The sequence below is a fragment of the Notamacropus eugenii genome, chromosome 4, assembly GCF_028372415.1.
Source record: "Notamacropus eugenii isolate mMacEug1 chromosome 4, mMacEug1.pri_v2, whole genome shotgun sequence".
In the NCBI taxonomy this organism is placed as follows: Eukaryota; Metazoa; Chordata; class Mammalia; order Diprotodontia; family Macropodidae; genus Notamacropus; species Notamacropus eugenii.
In genome coordinates this window covers 147,271,456-147,291,688 of record NC_092875.1, presented here as the reverse complement: position 1 = coordinate 147,291,688, position 20,233 = coordinate 147,271,456, and the positions used below count along the sequence as shown (strand labels likewise).

Here is a 20,233-nt window from a genome sequence, read left to right as displayed (position 1 = left end):
TAGCCATAAGAAGATAGATCTTTTAACCCTGACAGTTCTTAACACCGCCTACTTAGGTGTAGTAATCTGCATCAGTGAAAGGAATCTCCATACCAATAAAATCATAGGTTCTTGAAGTATTAAAGTAATAAACAAGTGTTAATGTAGTCTTTTAAATCAAGCAGTTTGTGGAATGAGCTGTGCTAAATACCATCCTAAAGACAACATTAGATAGAATATTTACCCAGGAGTCAGGAAAAACCAAGTTCAAATTCAGCCTCAGATACTTATTATCATATGACCTTGGGCAAGTTATTTAACCTCTGTTTGCCTCAGCTTTAAAATTGGAATAATAATAGCACCTACTTTCCCAGGTTGTTGTGAAGATCAAATGACATTATATTTGTAAATCACTTAGCATGCTTAATATATTCTTGTTTCCTTCCTTCCTAAATAGGAATTAGGGGCAGCTAGGTGGTGCAGTGAATAGAGCACCAGTGCACCAGTCAGGAGGACCTGAGTTCAAATCTCACTTCACACACTTGACACTCACTAGCTGTGTGACCTTGGCCAAGTCACTTAACCCCAATTGCCTCATCCTGGGTCATCTCCAGTCATCCTGATGAATGTATGGTCACTGGATTCAGATGGCTCTGGAAGAGAAGTGAGGCTGGTGACCTGCACAGCCCTCCCTCACTCAAAACAAAGTCAAGTGCAAGCCATGTCATTATTTTTCTGATGGCATGGTCTTCTTCTGCAATGAAGGATGAACACACAAATAGGAATTAATATGTAATAAATAATTTGCCAACTAATGTATCATTTGGTCAGTGGATAAACGCATTTGAACTCATTTGGCTTTGGTAAATATAACTAACACCTGCATATAGGCAACCCAAATTATGATTGAATTTTACCTTGTTTTGGGTTTTATGATTTAGCTCTTGGTACCACCAAATCCAGCTAACATATTAAAGTGGAGTTTTGCTATATATTCTTAAGCCTTTTGTGTAAACTGAAGGGAAATACTCATTCTGCGAAAAACTTGAACTCTACCTTAGGAGCAAAAATTCTGAGTTCCATTTTCTGTTTGATTCTTTTCAACTTGTTCTCACTTACTGAGTGTCAATGTTATGTTATATTATGTAAAACAAAGCATAATCCATAAACTAGTCTGACCAATCATACCTCTTAAGATGGAAATAAACTAGAAGTAGACAATTTAGAATAGGAATATTGTAATATGGTTTAACCTGTTTTCTTCCTGATCTTACTTGGTTTTTCAGTGACTAGAAACTTAAACAGGTCATGATGAAACTTTGAACTTGGAATAATATAGAAGATTTGCACATTTCTTACCTCTGATTTTAAAATAACCTTTACAGGCAAGACAGTGGTGCTTCTTATTTATCATGTTCCTCCTCTAAATATTGAGATTGTTATTTACATTAAGTGAATCTAAAACTAGGAATTAATTATAAACAGGTATTTAAAGAGCTAGGTATTATGGCTACCACAAGTTTCCCTTCCAGAAATAGGGAGGAAAATGGAAATGGAAAACAGATCATACTATAAAGCTTTTTTTAAAAATGGATGTCAACCTTTTTCTCTTGAAGCACCATATTTGATAGACACATCTTCCATGTTAGTGTGTTTATGGATTCAATAAAGAATCTTATGTTTTAAATTCTGTTTATCTCTATATCATTTTCTTTCACAATGAATATAACATTTAGTTTTATATAATAACTAGCATTTTGACCTTTAAGATTCACAAAATTCTTTAAAGTTTTATTTTATGTTATCCTTGCACCAACCCTGGAACTAGGAGCTATTATTATCCTCATATTATAGATGATTTAGTTAAATTGCTAAACTATATCTAAAGCTTTTGCATCCTTTAAAAATCAGTACTGTAAAACTGATTCCATTACTCTGATTTTCTTCACTAGGCAAAAACATTAGCACGTCCAGAATTGGCATTGTTTATGATAAAGTACCTGATGACACTGATTGTTGGAATCTCTGCAGTCTTTTGGGTAGGAAGCAAAAAGACCTGCACAGAATGGGCCAGTTTCTTCAACAGAAATCGCAAGAGAGAGTAAGAGATATTTTAAAACTGTAATTCTTTCTTTTTATGTGTGTATTTGAATAGCTAAACATGAAATAGTAAATTGTATATTTTGAAATGTGTAGACGGGCTGCTAGTCAACAAGCATTTATTAAGTACTTACTGTGTGCCCCACCCTATGCTAAATATCGAGAATACAAAGGCAGAAAAACCAGTTCTTGCCCTCAGGGAACTCAGACTCTAATGGGGAAGAGAAGTGACAAATAACCAGACGGATAGAAGGTACATACAGAGTAGATGGGAATGAATCTCAAGAAGGGAAGGTGAGATCCGAAATAGCTTCCTTCAGAGAAGGCCTGGGGAATGAATGACAGCAAACATCAAGGGACTGTAAAGTTTTTGTTGTTCTGGAGTTTTGTTATATCAAATATTGTTTGAAAGTAATGGACACTCAGTCAAGGAGTGGAAGTTCGTGTCACTTAGAAATCTTGACTTGTGTTTTGTGACGGCTGTGACACATTGTCGCAAATCTCAGATGAGGTGTTTATTTTCTTTATGTCATTCTAACTGGTTCACTGTCTCCATGAGAATTCTGGTTAAATGTGTTTTGCCAAATATCCCTTTTTCTTAGGGTATCAGTAGCATCCTCAGAGTCAAAAAAACATATTAATCATGTCCTCTTAATTAAGTTCTTATTACTTTGTTAAGCCTTCTCCTTACTAAATTATATAGCCCTCTTTTTCAAGACCTGCTGCGTGTGTTTTCACAGTGCTTTTTCTTTTGGTTTATCTTATTTTTATAGTTTCTATGTAAAACACATAAATATTCACTACTTATTGGTTATTTGGAATAAGCTACTTTTGCAGTAATCTAAAAATATGAACTAGCTTTTTTCATATGCTTTTGTAAAATCAATCAAGTTCTGAGTTTTTGAGATGAAAGAAAATCTCATTGAAAATTTTCAAAAAGAAAATATATTTAAAAAATGCTAACAATTTAGAAACTTAAAATTTTGGAGAAAATAGAAATATGTGCATAACTTATTTTTGTTCATTACTTTTTAATATTTCAAAATTACACAGTTTAACATGGTGTAGCATAGTATAGCATAGAGGCTAGAAGGACCAGTGTTGTAATTAGGAGGCCAGATCTAAGATGTGTGACCTTGGACAAGTTCTTTGCCCACTAAAACAGTAAGTTACAAAGGAGTTGCCATTGGTGGTCCACATTATTGAAATGACACGTCTAGACCCATTGCCACCCCGTAAAAAGAACATTTATTTGGTTTCAACATAAAGGTACCATGTTTGGTATATTAAATTTTATTGATTGCTTTTTTCAAGCAGTAGTTTGGCTTAACAAATGCTTTGATTGGATTAATAAGTTGAACATTTTTAAGGAATCTAAAATTGCTTTTGCCAGTTTGAAGGACAGATAAAAACTTAAGCAGAAGAAACCATCTGAGTTGTCAAACTCAAGTAGAAATGGATTGCAGGATGGCATATTGACTGAAATAACAGCAAATTAACATTATCTATATTATATTTTTATTTTGTTACAAAATTCCCAATTACATTTTAATCTGGTTCAAATAAGTATTCAGTAAGTTTGCTAGACAGTAGTTTGACCCCTCTAATCTATATTATGGTCAATTAATGGGAATTATGTTTTCAGAATTAGTATCCTTCATAGTATCAAGCAGGTATAGAATATTAGGGAGAAAATGCTAAATAAGAAAAGGATAAGCCATGATTTCTTAATTTCAACTTTTGCCATGTGGAATTTTGCTTGAGCTGTCTCATTTGTGAATGCATAATTCATTTGACTATATTTGTAAGTCATGTTTTCTTTTAAAAGAATAATTTATAATGTCACCATTTTGCTGAGGGAAACAGTAAAAAGAAAAATGCAGTTTGGAGATTAACACATATATAAATGCTAAGCTAGAGCTTTGTAAGCTAGAGCTTTGTAATTTTCTGAGTTAAATATAGTGTTTGCTAGCCATGTATGCTACAGTTTACTACTGAAGTTGAGTAGGTGATTTTGCAATGAAATGTTACTTTAGGAGAAATTTTTAGACTTATGATTATATTTATTTGACTCCCAGTGTGGAAATTCCTTCCACCCATGCAGGTCACCAGTTCATCTGTAACTTAGAGGAGACTGCAGTTAAGTGACTTTCTCATAATCATGCTGCCAGTATGTCAGTAGATTATGAAAATATGTTAATATAGCTAAAATACTATAATAGCATCATAACTTCCATATAACGGTACTCAAATATTTATTGTTTGAATTCAGAATACAACTAGCTTTTACTTCACTTTTTCAGTCTCTCTGAGGTGAATACTCCTGTCACTGGAGGAGGATGCATTCTATCCACACCTCATCCTATGTATTTCTTGTCTGCTTTTTTTTTCTATAAATACTCCTTAAGAACTCTACCTAACTGACTGGAAGTGTTCTTCTACTTCTTTTACCACATTGTGGCTACCATTCCAGTATTCAGGTTGTCCCATCTGTTTTCACTTACTCCTGTTACATGACCACTTCCTCTCCTTTGCTAGTCATATATGTATTATGTGATGAGCATTATGTCACTTCTGCATACAAGTTGTCATTGGCAATATAACTGGAGCCAACACCCACCGTGCTTCCCATTGCCATTTGAATCACCTACAGTTATGATTCTTCTATGACTGTAGTGTTCCATTTTCTTTTTTTTGCAGACATATCCTATCACCAGTTGTAGTATATTGCTGTTAAAAAGGTGGGTATATGCAGCAGGGAATAAGTTGACTCAAAACTCTGCACAGTATTCCCAATGTGATCTGACCCTCTCTGTAGTATGGTACATTGGAAAAAATGCTAAACTTGGAGTTAGAGAATATGGATTCAAATCTAGATTTCCCCCTTGTTATCTCTGTGACCTAAGGCAACTCTCTAGACATCACTTTTTTTGTGTTCAGTCATTTCAGTCATGTCCAACCCTTCATGACCCCATTGGGGTTTTCTTAGAAAAGATACTGGATTGGTTTGAACTTCACTCCTCTATAAAAAGGGGTAGGTTCATAGGAGGTTGGACTAGTTTCAGTTCTAAATCTGTGATCTTATGTCTTTAATTTCCAATTCTAAATCTGCAATCTTTTTTTATCTGGTTATGCCATCACCAGGGCAATATGTGCATTTTGACTTCCTCTTTTCATTGGAGAGGCCCTGTAGTGTTCTGGGTCTTGGTAGAATTAGCATAATGGCATCTCCAAGGCTATCCACTAGAGTACAGCTTCATAAACTTTTTCCATTCACCACCTCTTACTGCATTTTGGCAGCATTCGTTGACATTGCATGCACAGTGCAAAGTGCGCATGCTTTGTGTTCAGAACCAAGGCTGAAGTGAAGTTACAGGATGCAGCACAGGCAAGTGCTGCCAGAAAAACCTTGGATTTGTTATGTATTTGAGTTATAATTAATTGTTGATTGTTGCATGTTCAGAAACCTTTTTGCTGCCAAATTTTTCACTACCCCATATGAGTTCACAACCCACAGTTTAAGACGTGCTGAGCTAGAGAATCTTACCATCCCTTTTGTAAGGACATCCTCCCTTCATCACACTGATGTATTTGTCTTTGGTGAGATATCTCCCTAATTTATGCTTCACTTAATGTTAATATTTAGGATTTTTATAGTTATCTCTTACAGTTTATGTTATCAAATTTTACACAATCTTTTTGTGTGTTCCGAATGTATGTATGGCACACACCATTTTTGAAGACAGCATTCGAGACAGCTCCATTGAATCCAGTGTTATTTTTTAAATCAAACCCAACAGAAGCTTGTGTTGCCTGTATTTCTCAGTCCCTTGCGTGCCTGTAAAGGTGTAGTAGCCTATTATAGAAAACCATTTTTGAAAGCCTGCCTTTTTCTTTCCTATTTTCATCGGATACCCTTCAAACAGGCACATATTGTTCTCATAATGGTATGCAAAGGAGAAATTAAGCATGTGGAGCAGTAGTTGAGATCTTGTCACATTTTTGGTTTAATGTTGTCAGTGTTCTTTGCCATTCTTTTGAAATCTTTCCCTGTTTCTTTAGTGCCTTTTAAATTATCATCACCAACAGAGATGTCTTCTCTATGTCAGGCCCACCCACTCTTCCAGATCTAATCTTTTTGACTCACAGTTCCACATCCTTACACAACAATCAGGTGCTGAAGTACTGGTGTGACATTGTGGTGATCCTGTTTTGGTTGATATTAAGGATTCTAATCTTAATTTTTAGATGAGGAAGCTAAGGCCCATAGAAACCATTGAAGGGTACCCACATAATAATTAGTAGGACCAAATTATTTGTGTCACTTTTATATTTCCTACCCTTTAGTACATAACTCGGGCTCTGGGGGGGAAGGTTCTTATTCTTTTGTATTTTCTTTGGTACCTACAGTTTCTTAAATGTTATAAAATTGATATCAGTATGATTTCATAAATGTTGGTACTGCTTTCAGATATGTAGGTCCAAAACTATCCACACTATCGCACCTTCTCTGACTCTTGTCTATATTTTCCCACCTCTTGTGAGGGAAAGGGGTTCTTTCCTCGTGTTTGGGACATTATATTAAACTCTTGTCATTGTGGAAATATCAGTGTAGTACATCCATTGGCCATCAGTTAGTTAGTTGTCCTTGGCTCTTTTTCCATTGCTGCTCCTGCCTCCTTTTCTAGTCATTCATCTTTCTGGTATGTTTTATGCTACTTTTTGATAACATATCACAGCATGTTCATACTCACCATATTTGGCTCCATTTTCTTTTGTATAACCACATCTTTAATTCTCTGAAAACTATAATATTGCTTGATTTCCAGGAGAATCTTTGTTTCAGCAAGAGGAGACTTTATACATTTTCCCAAAAGCAATCCAGCCTCCTGTCCTTTTCCCATTCAACCCAACTTTTTTTCCATTGTGTCTATACACATATTCAACTACACTTTCTCAGCTGCCCATCTCTGGATACTTATCCAGTTTGTCAGTGTCATTCATTGTCATTTCTAGAACTGACTGCAGTACCCCTAGTTATGGTCACTCCAGCCTTTGCTTGTACATTTCCAATGAGAGGAACTCCCCTACCTCCTAAAGTAGCCCATTTCAATTTTAGAGCTGTATTTTGTTTTGATAGGGACAATTCACTTAAACTTTCTGAGACTTAGTTTCTTCCTCTGTACAATGTCAAGGGATTGAAATAGGTAACCTTCTAACTTGAGATCTTTAATCCTGTATCAGCCAATCAGTGAGCATTTATGATCCCCACCAGTGATTTCATTGTGAAGCACCCAATGAGACTTCTTCTATCATTATAGGTCATCAACTATTCTACAAATTATAATCTTTGAAAGTTATGTAGGTTACTGAAAAATTGCGATTTGTTGAGTGTACAGTTAACATTTGTTGGAAACAGGACTTGAACCCAGGTCCTATTTACCTAAGGACAACATGCTGCCTCTCTCAGATTTTCTAATTGTCTGGCATTGTTAATTCTAACTTTAAGCATTTTGTCTTACATCAAGTCTATATTTACTGTTTTCTTAATGTAGCCTTTGAATCATGTTACCTTTCTTTTGGTGGTTGTGTTACACTGTTAGCACGTTGAGCTTCCTATCTGCTGAAAACCTCAGGTCTTTTTCAGATGACTCAGTTTCTTCTCTCCCTCGTATTAAATATATGAAGTTGGCCTCTGAACCCAAGTATTAGACTTTACATATATCTCCATTTCAGACTTTGGTAACAGAAATTTAACTGTATAAATATGGGGAAGTTACAGCTAGAAAACAGGTCCCGTGAAAAAGAACCAAGATTAGTGACCAGAAAATTGAATATAAGTCTAGTGTGTGATAGGGTAGTCAAAAAAAGTAATATGATCTTAAGCTGTGTTAAGTATGAGGCAAGTGATTTTCCCACTTTTTACTTTGCCCTTGTTATTTTGAGGTGGCTAGGGCTAGGTCATAGCACCTATATGATTACCAACTGTAGTGTCAAGATCTTCCAAGGCAAATACAATTATCAGTCCCAGCCATCTTCAAGATCCACTCAGTAATAAACACTGTGTTCCCCTTAGCACAGAGATGACTCCATGCACATACTTACTTGTACTTTTTGTTCCACAAGGATATATATATCCATGACTGCCTTTGGCCCTTGAGTATGATTATTCAATAGTGAATGACTCTTCATCCATGAACAAAGACAAGTTTGAGTTGTCCATTAGTTATTTTATACTCTCTTATAAAGTCTTATCTATGATCTCACTTCTTGATCTCCGTTTTGGATGTTCCAGTTCTTTAATTATTGGATAGATGAGATGCTATTGCTTATTTTCCACTTCTGGATGTTCTCTTAAGAGCATTTTCACTTTTTGATTTGTCAGTGCCTTGCTTGTCAAATGGTCCTTTGGCATACAGCCTAAACCTCTATGGCCATGACAAAACTTTTTATCTTATGTAGCACAAGGCATTTCAGGATAATGTTAGGAATATTGTCAGGCAAGCAAAAGCTTTACAGATATTTCTTTTACAGGGTAGAAGCAAGCAGGTGATAGCTCTCAAACTGGAATTTTGCCTTTGTATCTTATTAGATATAGCAAAGCTTTCCTAAATTACATGGTAGATGGGAGTATTTATTTAGCCCAATATTTGTAGGAATCCTAAATAGAGAAGTTTCTTGAACAGGGGAGCTTACTTGGAATTGTAAGCAAACTGTTAAAATAGGTAGTATCCTATTCAGTTCTGGGTGTCATAGTTTTAAAGATATATTAACAAGCAGGAATATGACCAAAGGAGGATAACCAAGATTGGAGAATACTAGAAGCCATGCCATATGAAAATGGCATGAAAGAACTAGTAAAAATTAGCATGGAGATTTCAAGTATATGAGGGTTTGTCATGTGGGGAAAATAGTAGATGTCTTAGCCCCAGAGAATAAAATTAGGTGTAATGAGTAAAAAGTTTTAACTCAACATAAGGGGAAAACTTTCCAATATTTTAAGTATCTAAAAGTAAAATGAGTAAGCTGAGTTCTCCATAACTAATTAGAGGTGTTAAAGCAGAGGTTGGTTGCCATCTTGTTGATAATATTGTTCAGTGGCGTATTAGACAAATGACATCTGAGGTCTCTTTCAGTTCTGTGATTCTTGGAAATTCCAAGTTAATGGAATTGAAATTAATGAGATCTTGATTTATTATACTTTTTCCTAACTTTGCAAACAGAGACCACTAATATAGCTCTTTCATTCCATAATCTTTTTTGACTTTTCTAAATGCCCATTATGAAGATTAAATGCTGTTGGTTTGCTTATTTGATTTTTAATAAAGATAAACAGATTGTGGGGTTTTTTGGCCAATTTACAATTTATCATTCTCGTCTTACTGCCTTCACCGGCTTAATTTTCTAGGCCCTCCAGAGTATAGACAAAGGTAACAACTCACACATAATTAGGATTTTGCTTTGTTAATCTTTAACGTACTCACTCAGAATGTACCAACTATATTTGCAATCTTGGATTTTGTGGATTATTTGTACTATTGCCTGGATACTTTAGGCATTTTGACTTTGAATGCATAGCATTTCTTTATAAAAGATATATGCTATATTTTTTACTTTTATAATAGTGTTTAGTGTTTATTTACCAAATTAATATTTCTCCTGGGTTTTTTTTTTTAGTCCCATCAGTGAGAGTAGAAGAGTGTTGCAAGAATCCTGTGAATTTTTCTTAAAACATAATTCTAAAGTTAAACATAAAAAGAAGCACTATAAATCAAGTTCACATAAACTGAAAGTAATTTCCAAATCCATGGGAACCAGTACAGGAGCTACAGCAAATCATGGAACATCTGCAGTAGCAATTGCTAACCATGATTACTTAGGGCAAGAGACTTTGACGGAAATCAAAACATCCCCAGAGACATCTGTGAGAGACATGGGAGCAGATGGATCCTCCATTCAGAAAGCAAGAGAAAATGATGTGGGAGAGCATGCATCTCCTGCAGATTCTAGTTCTAAACAGTCTGTGGAGCAGATAGAAAGAAGATGCAAGACAGGAAATTCAAATGATAAGAACAGCATATCTGGAAGCATGCGGAGTGAAGGAAGGTAAGATTTTCTTTTTCTTTTTTTTTTTTTAAAGTCACTATCAGGCCCTTCGGTAAAATAGGAAAGATTACTACCACTCTGGTTGACAGAGCAAGGCTTCAGAAAAACAAAACATAGACTTTACAAAGAAAAAGGAAAGATTACCAGAAGAAATATAAATGGGTGAAAAATGTGGTATATGAATGTAATAAAATGTTTTGCAACATAAGAAGCTAGGAATTCAGAGAAACAAGGAAAGATTGGTACAAATTGATGTAGAATGAAATAAGCAGAATCAAAAATTAAAGAATCACTAAAAGGAGATTGAATTGAGTATTTGGAAAACCAGTTCCAGTAGTTCTAGGAAGATGAAGTAATGAGAGGCACTTCTCTCCCCGACATCATAACAAATAATAAAAATAAAGAACCCGAACCCCACCCCCAAATGAAAACATCTTAGAAATAACATGAAGAGGAAAATTGGAAGAACCTTTCACAGTTCTCACAAAAAAAAACCAAAAAACATTAAAATACCTCCCCAGTAGCCTGTGATTCCTGGTGTTCCTACTGTGTTTCTGCCCCCTGGATTTCTCCATCTCCTACAGATAGACCCTGGATGGCCCTGTTGTCCTTATAGCTACCATAATTTTAGATATCAGCTTAATCCCTTAGCTTACTCTTGGGAATAAGGAGATAGGTCCCCATACCCAAGGCAGGTAGAGGTCCTGGCACACTAGTTTGTTTCACCCCTGAGTTTTCATCCCTTTCTAACACCTATAGCTTGACCTGGTGTCCCTCATAGCTCCTGCAGTGTTAGGTACTAAATTTCAGAGTTAACTCCCTTTGCTCCCAGGGAAGTTTGAAACTCATGAATCAGGGCAGACCCTACACTCAAAAGGAATAAAAGGATGAGAATATGGAGAAGTGTACAGCCTGATGAAGAAAATTTTTAAAAAGAGGAAACTAAATGTGTTGGTTTAAGGGGTTTAATATAACACAGGAAGAAGTAGCCAGTAGGAGTAACAGATAAAAGAGTGAAAAGCAAAGGCTTTTTGGAGAGCCTCTTTTAGCAAATTCTGAGAGAGCCTCTTCAAATCTTTCCACGACCAGTACCCAGTGGCTAGCCAGAAGACTAGAGAAGGACAACTTGCAGAGAGAAGGGTTGAACCCAGAAATATGGGATTGCTAAAAGTGGAAAACAAACATAACTCTAATGGCCACCAGCATTCTCCCTCCTGTAGGACATCTTCACCTTCTAAGGGACACAGACTTCATCCAACCCTGGCAGTTCTAGAGAAGAGAGTACAGTCAGCAAAGGCTTCATCAGTCCCAACCTTAATCCCTTAAATAATGTCCAACCTACAGAATTTGGATGACAGAGATGTTTTTAATAAAGACATTATATAGGAAAATCAGAATAATTAATACAGAAAAAGTTGATTAAGAATAAAAAAATACTCAAAGGAACAATATGAAAATTATTTAGCAAAATGTATCAGCACAACTCAAAAAAAATTTAAATAGCTTCTATGCTTTTTAAATATATACATGCATATACATATTACAGGTAAATAACAAATTACAGATTCAGAGAATCACTGACCTCTAACTAAAAGAAATCCTATTTCTTTCTTGCTCTATTCTCTGGTAGGTCTAAGTCTGAAAAAGGCACTCTAAAGTGATTATGATATTTCATGATGAATTAACCTCATACATACCTCCACCAATAGTGTAGGCTGTCTTTCTCCAGTCCTTCCAACAGTGATAGTTCCCATTGTCTACCACCTTTGCCAATTTGTACGGTATCATGCGAAATCTCTAAGTTGTTTTAATTCACATTTGTCTTACCATTTGCTGTTGGAACAAGTTTAAATGCATTCATTTATAGTTTGCATTTTATATAAAAAGTTTGTTTTATATTCCTTGACCTTTTGAGGAATGGTTCTTGGTGTTGTATCAATTCTCTGTTTTGGATGTCAGACTTACAGGTAATATCTGATGCAATGTTTTCTGCATCTATTGACAAAAATCATATTTTTACTCTTTTTGTTTACACCCTTACATCCCTCATAGGAATCTGAGTCAAGTTAATAAACACTTATTAAGTCCCTACTATGTGCCAGGCACTGTGATAAGCACTAGGGAGACAAATAAGAAAAGATAGTCCTTGCCCTCAAGAAGCTTACAATCTAATATAATCCACAATATTAAAAAGGTAGCTGAAGAGGATTTGGGAAGGAGGGCAGGCACTTATTCATGTTTGTGGAACTGAAACCAAGCAGAGCAGCTGATAGACAGTTCAGAGTTATCTGGAAAGTCCTGAGCCCTCAAAAACAAGGCTCTGGGAGGAAGGACAAAAAAGGCAATTTATTCTTGATAGACCATAACATGATAAAAATTATAATCAATAAGAAAAATGTAAATGGAAGAGACTGACTTAAATGGAGAATATGATGAAAATAACAATGATAATGTACCACAAATGATAAAATGCAGCTCAATCAGTCCTTAGAGGAAATGTACATCCCTGAACATTTATATTAACTAAAGAGAGAGGAAGTTACACTAATGTTGAACATGAACTTTTAAAAATTAGAAAATAACAAATTGGTAATCCTAAACCAAGTTTACAAGAGGGAATCCATCAGGTTTTGAAGACCTTTATGTTCCAGAGGATTTTATATTTGATCCTGGAGGTAATCAGGAACCAAGGGAGTTTACTTAATGGTAAATGACATGGTTGCACCAACGTTTTAGGAAAATCACTTTGAGAGATGAATAGAGACGATGGTTTGTAATTGAGAGAGACCAATTAAAAGGCTGTTCCAGTAGTGTAGGTGAGAATTGGTATGAGCCTGAACTAGTTTGGTGGCTGTATGAGTGGAGAGAAGGAGATGTATTTGAGAGATATTGTGAGGGTAGAAATGACAAAAATTGGCAACCTATTTGGATATTTGGGGTGAATAAGAATGAGGAATCAAGACATACCTGTACAGGCTTATGAACTACAGCTACAAAGTTCCATGAACCTAGCCAGAGTAAGCGTCTCCTGGGGTAATCTAATCTATGAGTGTGAATTAGGGTAATATCCCAGAAGGGATGCTAGAGGACAGTTTGACCCAGAGTAGGTCCATGTTCACTATAGCACAGTGTCGAGGGTGTTAAAGAATTTCTCAAGGTATCTGAAAGAGGAAATGATGCAAAATGCTGGGGAAGGGGGATGGCAGTGGAGGCATAGATATTGCTACAACTGAAAAAAAAGAGTTGTGTTTACAGGTTTGTTTTTTTAATGTGAAAATGTTATTCAGTGACAAATTTAGTATGTTTGTCATTCAGAGCTCTTCACAATCTGACCCATTTTCTACCTTCCCAGGCTTCTTACATTTTAGTCACTTTCATGAACTCTTATAATCCAGTTTCCCTGTTCTATATACTTTTCCTTGCAAGTGACATTTCCTTTTTCCAACTTCATGCATTTGCACTGCTGTCCCCCATGCTGGCATGTTTTCCCTGACTTCCTTTAAGACTCAGGTTAAATACTATCTGCAGGCACCCTTTCTTGTTCCCTCCAGTTGCTAATGCTTCCCCTCTGAGATTACATCCAATCTACCCTATAATTACCTTGTGTGTACCAAATCATCATATGCTGTTTCCCCCATCAGACTGTGAAGTGATTAAGTTCATATTGTTTTTACCTTTCTTTCTTACTAGTACTTAGCACAGTACCTGACACACTTGTTGAATGGCTGATTTTGACTGCAAAGAACACTGGATTTATAGTCATTGGATGTAGGTTCATATCCTGACTTTACTACTTACTATTTATATATGACTCGGTACTGGTCATTTAACTTATGAGCCACAGTTTCCTCTTCTGTAAAATAATGAAAGTAGACCTGATGATCCTTTAAGTCCCTCCTGGGTCAAAATCTAAAATCTATGCTTTAAATCTATAAACTTTCTGTGCTTTTGTGAATTCTGTAACTCCCTGCTAATCTCGTAGCATTTGAACTATGAGGACTATCTCGTCTGGGGGGTCAACAGTGAACATAGATCACCCCATCTCATAAAGTAGGATTTTCTGCTGTTCCTTTGCATCAAGAAATAAAATAATGTTTCATCAAAAAAAATTCCAAAATTATCATTTCCAGGATGTGGCAAAAGTTGGTTACTATAAAATCCTTGGTTTCCAGAACATATTATAAAATAACTTTGCATAAGCTGAGGATTTTATGACAAAGAATTGGGCTATTGATATCTACTTTTAAAATAAATTTCTAGTCAAAAGCTAAAAGACACTTACCACTACTTACCACTATTAACAACAAAAAAGATACTGGATTTGGGAACTGAGTGATATAAATTATAGAGGATAAAAGTAGTACAAATAACAAAATAGAAAAAGAATAAGAAGTATTGTGGTATTAGGAAGTAAATAATGATTACATTTATCTCATATTTTAAAACCTAGAACTGTGGTTACATTACACTGGGTTGGACTAAATGATCTCCAAGTCTTTTCCAATTCTAAATCTATTATCGTCTGACTGTGTATAAGTCTTCACAAGAATCTGAAACTAGTTTCTTACCTTCTCAGGCTTTGCTTAGAACCAGAAGGTTAAATTGAATTTCAAACTTTAGTTTTGTTGTTTATATTATCTTGCCTCATTTCTAAACTCCACAGAGTGAAAAATTAAGAACTTTACTAATCAAACAGAAAGTATTTACCAAACACCTACTGTGTGTCAGCCCCACCATGCTAAGCACTGGGGAGACAAAGACAAAATGAAATATTCTCTGTCCTCAAGAAGATTATGAGAGAAAACACATGATTAAATATAGAATATATACAAATTAGATTGGTATACAGGGAATGCCTATATTATTGTATTAGTATAGGCAACTCCCAGATGAAATTCCTACGAATTCAACATGGTACCCTTTTCTCTTACAGTCTTAGAGAACTTTCTAGGACCCTGAGGGGTTTAGGGACTTGCCCACTCATATGTCTAGTGTATGTCAGAGGTAAAACTCAAATTCTGATCTCTCTGGGCCCTTGGCCAGTTTTCTGTCTGCCATGCTATGCTGCCTCTAAGTAATATCATTATGAGGTTTGGGTACTAGCAGATGGGGAAATCAGAAAGACCCACATGTTGGTACCTGAACCAGGCTGTAAAGGGAGCTAGGAATTTTAAGAGGTGAATTTGAGGAATGAATGTATGGGGGCAGTGGGGCAGTCTGGCCATACTACTTCATATATATTTATATCCTTAATAAGTATTTGTTCATTGACATATAGAGAAGATGAAATGTTGCATGTGAGTGTAAATAAGGAGGATTTTGTTGTCCTTTTTAGACTTCAGTTTCTCAGGATTCAAAGCCATGGCAACGTCTAGTTTCCAGATGTTAGATAACTCCCAGAATAGCCCCAAGGATCCTAGATAGTAATTCCTAGAATCATAGTGACAGGTAGTCCTACTGAGACTGAGCCATGAGATATGGGGTAACATAATATGATATTTACTACACCTACACAGAATGATGCCATTGCCAAAGTTAGCCTGTGAGCTTAATGTTGGCAAGATTCCTTCTTTGTCTGTTGCTCTACATAACAAGTGGGCACTGGTCAGTGAGTGGGGAATCCATAGAGGAACCCATGGGAGAACCCATTTGGAATTTGAGTAATGCATAGAGGAATGCATGTATCTGTCTCCACTGGCCCCCGCTGAGGCTTGAAGGGATTTAGAGGAGTACACAAACTGTCCCTCTCTTGATTGACCCCATCAAGATATAGGGGTAGTTGTCCCCACTGTGAGAAGGGTGATTAGGGAATGCTGTAGAAGTTGGTGCTCCCATTATCAGCAATCCTCTTGTGAGAATACTAGACTAGAATAAAATAAGATTACTAAACCCTCCGAAGCTATCTTCCTGTCCTTCCTATCTGACCAGATCAAGAGTGAACCTGTTAAGAGACTGGAGTTCAAAAACTCCAGTGCCTCTTGTGTGTTATTTGTGAAACAGTGAGGAAAACCAAGTAGACAATTTGTCTAAAACATAGAGTTCATAAAGGGAAGTAGTGTGTAATAAGCCATATTGTGACAATTTTTAATTGCCAAAAAAACCTTTGTGTTTTGTCTTAGTGTCAGTTAAGTGTCAGTAGGAAGGCACTGGAGTTTTTTGAGGTGGAGAGAGAATAACATGGTCAGATTTTTGCTTTAGGAATATCACTTCTTCAGCTTTAGGAGCAATGCATTAGCAAAGTCAGGGAAACCAATAAGGAGGTTGTTGAAATAGTACAGGTGACAAGGTACAGACTTGACCTAGCATTGTGACTGTGTGAGTCGAGAGAAGGGGCCGTATTTGAGAGGTGTTGGAGAAATAGAATTGTGAAGACTAGGCAGGTGATGAGATACTGAGGTTGAGGAAAGGTGAGGAATTAAGGTTGACCCCTTGAGTTTTGAACCTGGATAACTAGAAGGATAGTGATGCCTTAAGAGAAACAAGTACCTTGAAAAGTGAGCAAGAGGAATGAATCTGAGGGGAAGACTAGTGACTCTAATTTAAAATGTCAGATATGTGGGACGGGAGTGCAGGAGAAAGACACAGACTGGGTATGTAGATGGAGGAGTGATCTGCATAGAGATTATAATTGAAACCCTTGGGAGCTAATGAAATCACTGTGAGGAAGGAGTGTAGATAGAAAAGAACCAGAGCTTAGAGATGCAGCCACAGGTAAGGGTTGGGTTGTGGATAGTAAACTGAGGATTTTGACTCAGAAAGGAGACCCTATCCCATGTGAAGTGAAAGCTGTACAGACCTAGAGACAGAGTTATGGGAGGTTTGAAGCTACCAGAAAACAGCTTGTTCTACAAAATCTACCTGTAAGGGATTTCTCAGCAGATACCATGCAGCAGAATCAGAGGGTGAAGAAGAAACCAGTGGAGCTAGAGTAGAAATTTTTTAGAAGGGAGTTTCTGTAACACCATTTGAATGGTATTTATCTCAATAGGCATTCAATGAAATGATAAAAATAACGCCATAAGGCGACTTAGAGTTTTGATCATTTCTGTTCAGCTGCTTCTCTCCTGAGGCATCTTACACCACGGCCTCTTCTCACTGAATCCAGCAGAGTTCTGTGCTCATTTAGGAAACATCAAGATGGAATGGTGACGTTTCCCTTCACTCTCTATTCCCTTTAAATAATATTGTCAAGTGACAGGAAAGCATTCTAATATACTGTTTCTCTCTCTTTAGAATTTACTTTTGACATCTGAGTAAAATTAGTCACATATGTCTGTGACTAGTAGCTAATTTCTCTAAAATTAGCTTTTTCCTAGCTAATTGGGCCATTGGTAATGGCTGTTCAAATTATCTAAAGAGACTGATAGTTCATGCTAATGCTGATTATGTGAATTTGCATCCTTATCCACTTAAATCAATTTTTAAAAAAAGTGCTGTGCTTTTAGGAAAGCATTTGTATATGGTGCTCATAACTTTACAATTTCAAATATTCTTCATAAAATTTTAAATTTATTTCCTGGCTATTTGGGGCTAAATAATGATAGGACTCCAGATAACTCATAGTGGACATAAATTATAAAGTGTTGTAACTTGCTTTGTATGGATCTGGGACCTTGCAGTTATTACCTGAAGTTTAGAGGTGATAATTCACAAAGCACTGCATTCATTTCACATTTTGCTTCTATCCTCACAACAGCAGCATTGGCATTTATGTAACACTTTACAATAGCATTTATATAGCACTTTGAGGTCTGCAAAGCTTTTTACAAATAACTAACTTTATCTTAGCAATGCTAAGAAGTAGGTGCTGTTATCTCCATTTTTCAAATGAGGAATCTGAGGCAGACAAATTAATTTACTTGACCAGGGTCACGTGGCTAGTAAGTGCATAAGGATAGATTTGAACTCGGGTCTTCTTGACTCTGAGTCCAAGCGTTTTATCCGCTGCAGTAACTAATAGGATTCTAGTAGACTTTTTTACCTCATAGCTCCACCAGCCAAAACAACTGAAAGCATCACTACATGATTGTTTGAAAACCTGTCAGTTTTTATTTGTGTCTTGTATTGAGCTAAAAGTTACTGCAGAAAGTCTGGTTGTATCTTATTATCTCAGATGCAGCTTCTTTGGAACTGAGAAAGCATATCCTTTTGTATAACACTAACAACCCCATTTGTTGTCTGTATACAGTATGCAACTAATATTTGTTTTATGCAGAAAAACTGTCTTTTTTAGATACAGTTTTAACCTTCTATAACTATATATTTCTATTTTAGTAAGGTCATGTATAGATGATACAGACTTCTGCCTATTCTCCCGTTGCTAAGTTAACTTCCGTAAGATGCCATCCTTTATTCTCCATTAAAAAATAGCATTAATAGAGAGGAAAAATCTATTTATCACAAGTCAGCAATGATATAAGTATTTCCAGCAGTATAGCCTAAAGGCAGAGAGGTATGTACTGTTTCTAATCAATAATTTTACCATTCTTACTTCAGGGTCAAATCCAATATAATTTTGTGCAAGTATATTTTTCAACGTGTTTGATTTAAGATGAAAGTTAATTTTACTTTTTTCTTTAGGGCAACTCCAAAAGCCAATTTTACTGAAACTCAACTACTGCAGAGTAGTGATCTACAGATACCCAGCACTTCACAACCAGGTAGTCCTAAAGGCTCTACATCACTGCTCATCCACTCTGCTTTGGACGTTGGCAAAGAACAGAGTTCTGGAAATAATTCAGATTCTTGAAAAAGGAAAATCTCCACACAGTTTCACTTAACTGCTAACCTAGAAGGGGATTCCTGTTACACTGGAAAAGACCAATGCACTAAGCCTTATAAACAACTTTGTATGCACCTCTCATTTTGCACATAGAGTCACGTTGCCTGCTGTTACAGTGGAGAAGAGATTTCAAGAATGCTATGTCATTCATGAGGAGGTTAATGAAAGCAAGAAACCCAACGAACCGAATTGCACAGGATTAACAATAGGACAAACATGGAGATAGTGGAGAGGAGAAACCTTCTCTTAAGGTGATGAACATTATCTCTTAAAACTTATCTTATTATAGGCTGACCATATCACTTTTGTGATATTGTCAAAATTTTATTTTACTGAAATAGTTTTAATCTAACTCTTCCTCCTTGTTTTCTTTATTTTAAAAGTAAGTATATAAAGATTTGTAAAAACTATTTTAATTTGTACTGTGCTGCTGTGCCATTATCTCATTTTAACACTGTCATTGATAGTTTTTACACTGAGTTTTAGAGAAAATAGGGAGTGGAATGGAGACAATAATAGCACCTGTGTTACAACATTGTTGTGAGGATCAAATGACATGATACGTGTAAAGCTCTTTGCAAACCATGAAGCACTATATAAATGTTAGTGACTATTAATACTCATTTGTTCAGGGTAGTATAAAACAATTGACCCATTAAAAGTGTGCTTGTGACTTCGTAGGTATAGGAAACCTTTTTATCAATGCCTCTGAGTCCCCACTTTGAAACTTCTGGTCTTAGAGAATTATCAGGGCCACTTGAGAAGTTAAATGACTTGCCCCTTGGCCACTAGTATCAAAGGCAGGACTTGAATCCAGGTCTTCCTGGCCCCAAATCTGCCTGTCTCCTATGCCATTCTGCCTATCAGAATGATGATCCGCTATCTAAATGTTCTTAAAATGACAATTTAAGTGTTTTTGCCAACCGCTTTTAAAATCTAAAATTTGTAAATAATTTTGTTTTCCTAAAATATTAGAAATTCCTGCTGATATGAAGTGCCTATTGATTTTTAAAATTAAACAGATCTTTGGTGCAGCTGAATTTAAGGTGCTTTCTTTAAGTGTAACTAATATGGCATTGTGCTGTTCATGACATTTCTGCAATGAATTCTTCTACTTTTTTTAGCCCAGTAAGACAATATTCTGAAGGATTCTGTGATGTTACTTTCTTTAATCAAGCTATGTGAGATTGTGTTCCTCTTCAACAAAAAATGTTTTGTGGTTTCCTGAAAATGTAATTAAGAGTTTCGCAGTTGTCACAGTACTTG

General features: G+C 36.0%; 1 protein-coding gene across 3 annotated transcripts in view; it reads left to right on the top strand.

The window, feature by feature from the left end:
- FZD6 (frizzled class receptor 6) overlaps positions 1-19,653 on the top strand; it is a 68,415-nt gene extending 48,762 nt beyond the window's left edge. For all 3 annotated transcript variants that reach the window (XM_072603329.1, XM_072603328.1, XM_072603330.1), the window contains exons 5-7: positions 1,932-2,080; positions 9,757-10,185; positions 18,766-19,653. In XM_072603329.1, coding sequence (XP_072459430.1) covers positions 1,932-2,080; positions 9,757-10,185; positions 18,766-18,934 — 747 coding nt within the window. In that variant the 3' untranslated portion in view covers positions 18,935-19,653. The remainder of the gene's footprint in view (positions 1-1,931; positions 2,081-9,756; positions 10,186-18,765) is intronic.
- The last annotated feature ends 580 nt before the right edge of the window (positions 19,654-20,233 follow it).